Source organism: Pterocles gutturalis, unplaced genomic scaffold, assembly GCF_000699245.1.
Source record: "Pterocles gutturalis isolate BGI_N339 unplaced genomic scaffold, ASM69924v1 Scaffold50237, whole genome shotgun sequence".
Lineage (NCBI taxonomy): Eukaryota > Metazoa > Chordata > Aves > Pterocliformes > Pteroclidae > Pterocles > Pterocles gutturalis.
The window spans coordinates 917-5,973 of record NW_010109540.1 but is presented as its reverse complement, the minus strand read 5'-3'; the positions used below and the strand labels follow the sequence as shown (position 1 = coordinate 5,973).

At 45.5% G+C, this 5,057-nt stretch overlaps 1 protein-coding gene across 1 annotated transcript; it reads left to right on the top strand.

Annotated features, from left to right (window-relative positions):
- Positions 1-164: 164 nt before the first annotated feature.
- Positions 165-4,841, top strand: MED22 (mediator complex subunit 22; the record flags this gene model as incomplete). Its single annotated transcript, XM_010073007.1, has 3 exons — positions 165-245; positions 579-787; positions 4,456-4,841. Coding segments are annotated over 3 exons (489 nt in total), but the record flags the coding sequence as incomplete, so codon positions are not given.
- Between the last annotated feature and the right edge of the window lie 216 nt (positions 4,842-5,057).

Genomic DNA, 5,057 nt, shown 5'->3' with positions numbered 1-5,057 from the left:
GCTTGCAGGGAGGGTAGCAAAGGTGATCCCCGGGTTCTGTAGAGTCCAGAGGTCCCTCAGGGATTCCAGGTGTGGATTGAGCTGAAAGGAGATGCCTTGTAATGTAGTAATCGTGTATTATCATTTTCGTATGTAAACGTGGATGCGTATATTTTGTTCTTTAGATTGAAGATGAAACTCAAGTTTCTCGAGCAACGCAGGGTGAACAAGATAACTATGAGATGCATGTCAGAGCTGCAAACATTGTGAGTAGCACTCTGCTGTTCAAATCAGTGGGACAGCACATCCTTCAGTTACGGTTGGGTTCGCAGCCTTTATACCACTCATGAGAACAGCTGCTAGAAGAGTAACCCCATATTTGGGCTGGCTGTTGGGTGAATCCCTTCTTTAGGGGGAAAGCTGGGTAGCCTAGCTTGTCAGCTCAGGCTTATGTCAGAATCCTGACATAATGTGTGATTTTTTTATTTTATTCAAAGCTTGGGCTGAAGGAGCAGCTTGGGAGATCTTGTTTTAGAACTGGAGCAAAGCACTGTTTAAATATATACTATGTGCTATGTGATTTTTCTCCCTGCTACAAGGTCCGAGCTGGCGAGTCCCTGATGAAACTTGTGTCTGACCTGAAGCAGTTCTTGATCCTCAATGATTTCCCCTCTGTGAATGAAGCTATCAACCAGCGCAACCAGCAGCTGAGAAGCTTGCAGGAGGAATGTGACAAGAAGTTGATTGCACTACGGGATGAGATCTCCATTGACCTGTACGAGCTAGAAGAAGAATATTACTCTTCCAGGTACAAATAGGGCAGTGGACTTCTGCCTTATGACTCCGGCCCTTTTGGGGTAGTTAGTCCAGACAAACAAGTAGCCCTTAGAGTACAGATCTTGAGAATGTTCCCAACAAAATTTCACCCCTGTTTTTAATTAGGTCAAACTCTTTTTCTGCAACTAAAGTAACTGCCTTTTCCTTGTAGATATCCTACAGGGTATAAATGTTGTGGTGAAGGAGGTATTCCCAGCATCCCACTCTAGGTGCCTGCTTTAGTTGGCTAGATTGGATAGATTTGCTTAAGCTTCCTTTGTAATCATTGTAAAGGAGATTAATTTCCTTTGGGGGTATAGGCTTCTGTCTGAGTATCCCTCTGGAGGAGCCTCTCTCTCTCTCCCTAGAGAGACCAGCTTGCTGAGCTGGGTCCTAACGTTAGATGAGATCACCACGTCTTCATGGTGAGTTCTTTCACAAGTGACCTGGTTACACAGTGTGCCTTTGCCTTGTAGCCCACTGGCCCCGGCTGCGTGGAGTCCTGTTGGGGTGAACATTTGAAATGAGCAAAGAAGGCTTGCTCAGTTTCACTGAATTGTGAAGTATTGTAATAGGATTTTCTAAGGAAGACTTATTACTGATTTTTAACATTTTAAAAGTACTCTTATAAAATAGGCTGTAGAGAATTCAGACACTTTATTTTTTTATTTTCTATCATGCACTCCAGCACTTCTAGTTGATGATGCAGTAAATGAAAGCAGGAGAAAATGAGAACCTGATTATTTTGGCTGCACTGTCCAAGCAAGTGAAGTCAGTGCAATGCTATAACTTCTAAACAAAAACTTGACTTTTCAAAATCTTATTTAAAATTTTAAGGACCAGGTTTTCTACTTTTGCCTTTCCCTTCTTTCTAAAAATACTGAATGCCTATAACCCCAGATAAGTCAACTAAAGCACTTAATTGCTCAATATCTTTGGAAGTTAGGCCATTATTTATGGGTAATATACATATTTTAAGAGTAAAAAGATATTGATGTCGCATAGCTTAAAAACTGCTACGACATTGGAAGCAGGTAAAAGTTTAGAGTTGTTTTTCAAACTTTACTCATTTTTGTGGGGGGGAGTTGCAAAAGATCCTAGAAATGTCTCAGAAATGAGGAGTGATAGTCACAAAGCCAAGCACCAGTCCAGGCCCTGAGAGGGCAGGGGTGCATCCTGCATACAGCATAGCAGTGAGCTGTATCCAGAGTGATGCAGTGTGGGATGACAGTGCCTCACGTGTGCCAGGTGTGCTTCTCTCACACTGTCACCAGACTGCTGACACTGTGTGTCAGTAGCTTTAGCTTTTGGATGAAGGGGTTCTGACCATGCTGGCATGGTCTGTTCGCCTGCCTGGCATCGAATGCCCGGTAAAGCAACCCTTTGTAACAGAGCTAGCGCTAAGCACAAATGTTGGATGCACCGAACAGATTTGCCTTTGTGCTCTTTCTTATAAGAGTGGGCACAAGGTGAGGAAACTTGGCAACACTACAGAGCTACGATCCCTCCACTGAAGCCTCATATCATATAGCACTTAGTTGTTTGCTTTTAGCACTTATTCCCTCCCTGTGCTCTTTCCTGTCTTCTTCTGCACCAAAGAAATTGTGTGTGTGTAAATATAGAAACAGTGATTTATTCAAAGTCCTTTTATAATTAGAGTACTAAGATATTTTTAATGAAACCTTGTTGTCTAATGTGGGGAAGAAGGGTTTCTGTTATATCACAGTCGCAGAGTGATAATCACGTTCAAATGGCTGCAATGCAATAGCTGGTTTGCCCACAGATGGGCATTCTGTGCTGTCCTGGGAGCCCAGCTGCGGTCGCTTCTCTGCACCGTCTGTTACCTTCTCATGGGGCTCAATCCCACAGGATTTATAAAAAGGTGTGCAGTCCCGTGAGGCCAGGGAGGGGTTTCCATACAACCATCCTGCCAAACTGCTCTCCCATGCTCCAGTTTCCCTGAAGGTCACCGGATAGTTTATTTTAGGTCGTCCTTCCAGGGAAGGCTATAGAAAAGTGCGCTCCCTGCAGCAGCGCACCTCCCGGTGCTGCAAAGCTGAGAGCTGCCCTGTGCTGTGCAGCTTGTTTGGTCCCTGTGCGCCGCTCTCGACAGCAGTGAAAAGCCTGTGGGAGGGAGTGACTCCTGTCACGCGTTTGTCACTGCCATTGTGCTAAAGGGGCTTAGGAGAGAGCCCCTTGCCCACTGTGAGTAGCTAATAGGAGGCATCTCCGTTGTAGGGTCAGGTTTCGTTTCCAGGCTTTTTATGTGTACGTGAGGGTTTCCATGAGAACACCTGAAAGCAGGTCCTTGAAACTAAAGCTGAGTAGATTGTTCTGAAGGAATCTTTGCTTTCAGTCTTTGTTAAGTAGAGCTGTTCTTCTGTGCACAGACCTGCCTGCCTGCCCCAAGGGAGGTAGTGAGGTCCCTTCCATGCACTGGCAAAACCAGCCAGGAAAGAGCTCAAAAGTAGATGCTTGCAGCTAGTGCTTTCTGCGCTTATTCCCCAAAGCGGTAACTCCAAGTCCAGCTTGCCTTTTCTCATCCTAAACCCCAAACTTGCATTTATGTTCCATTGCTCCCTCCTCTGAGATCACAGGAGCTGTCTCAAGCGTGGAGTTAGTTCTCAACTTGTTTCATGTTTGTGCAATTTGAAGTGTCTCATATTTCTACACTTAAAATATTTACCAAAGCATCTATTCAAGTCCATACATTAAAAATGTAAATAAAGCTGCAACAAAAAAATCACTTGACCCACGGGGTTTGTTTTACTCTGAACGCAAGCTGCTTTCTGCTCCAGCACTTACTTTGTCTTGGGCGTCTCTTGTGTGTGCAGCTCCTTCCTCTCTTTGGAATTTGCTTTGGTTTTGTTCCAATTTCTTCCATCATTTTTCCTTCTAGTTTTGTCACTTCCACATTGTCTTTTCCTCAGAGCACAGGCAAGAATTAGCCAGTTGTTTAAACACACATTTCCCGCACGGCTGGTTCATCCGTGTCAAGTCCAGCTAGCTGCTTTTAGAAGAACAGCTCAGGGTCTGCTGAAAGTAGTAGGAGCCATCAGTACTTTATAATCAGGCTGGGGAGCTTCAGTAGAAGACCCAGACCTTCTGTGGAGCACTGTATTGAAAGGGCAAGGGTGCAAATAGGTTTCTTTGTTATCATGAGAGAGGCAGGCCCTAAAACAATTGTGCTAGCTTTTCTGCTGATGTAAATTTAGAGCAGGATTTCTCTTTTTTTCCTCACATAGGTTGTGATTAATTCCAAGTAAAATAATGGTGGATGAGGTCATTGCCTCACTCAAATCAGAAGCAGAACTCCCATCTTTGGGGTGCCAGGACTTCAGTCCAGATCTTCCAGGATCCTAGAGGATCTAGAGTAGAACTGAGCCTCTGTTTTAGTTTGTAGCAACAGTTCAGTCTCTGAAATTTCCCTGATCCTCACCAGGCCCATCAGGTTCAAGGCAAGCCCTTAAACGTATCTTAGGGAAGGCCATGTCGCAAGACTTGGGATGAATTTGTGATCACAGACCTTACATCCATGAACATTTTTTTGCCATTTTCTTAATGCTTTGCTTCTGTCTTGCTTCCCCCACCCTTTCCCTCCCTCCCCTCCTCTCATAATGCACATGCTCTCTCCTTACTGGGGTTGTTTGTTCTGGAAAGCTACAGTCTGTGTGACAGCAATGATCTTCCGCTGTGTGAAGCCTACTGGAGACAAGACTTTGCCACACTGTCCCCCGAAAGCCTCTCCATGCCTCTGGCAGCTGCCACAGCAGAGCAGAGCGCTGCTACCTCCCAGAGCTCAACCCCATCGCATCCTCACGTGAACGGGCACGGGGCAGGCCCCGCGGAGCACTCCTGAAGAGGATCCTCTGCTGCTGAATGTCTGGCGGCACCGCGCTGCTGGAAGTCTTCCACCTGCTGTACTGAGCAAACGTCTCCTGCTGTGAGGAGAACGCGCTGGAGCTGTACTTGCAGATTTTCTGCTCACTGGACAGCCAGAGTGCTCTCTCCACCCCTGGGACTTTGCCATGAGTGTTAGTCTCCCTCAGGAGAATGCGATAAGGAAAGACAATGCTGATTGTTCTAACAAATTAGAATTAGGTTTGCTTTTACGTGACAGCTACATGTAGAGTTCAGTAGAAATCCTGTTTGTTTCCATGTGAATCTCAGTAAGTACATGCTGGAGTGTTGGGAGTTGAATTTTTTGGGGATCAACTTGAGCCAAGTGTGGGGGTGGTAAGTGTTTTGGGGTTTTCACCCTG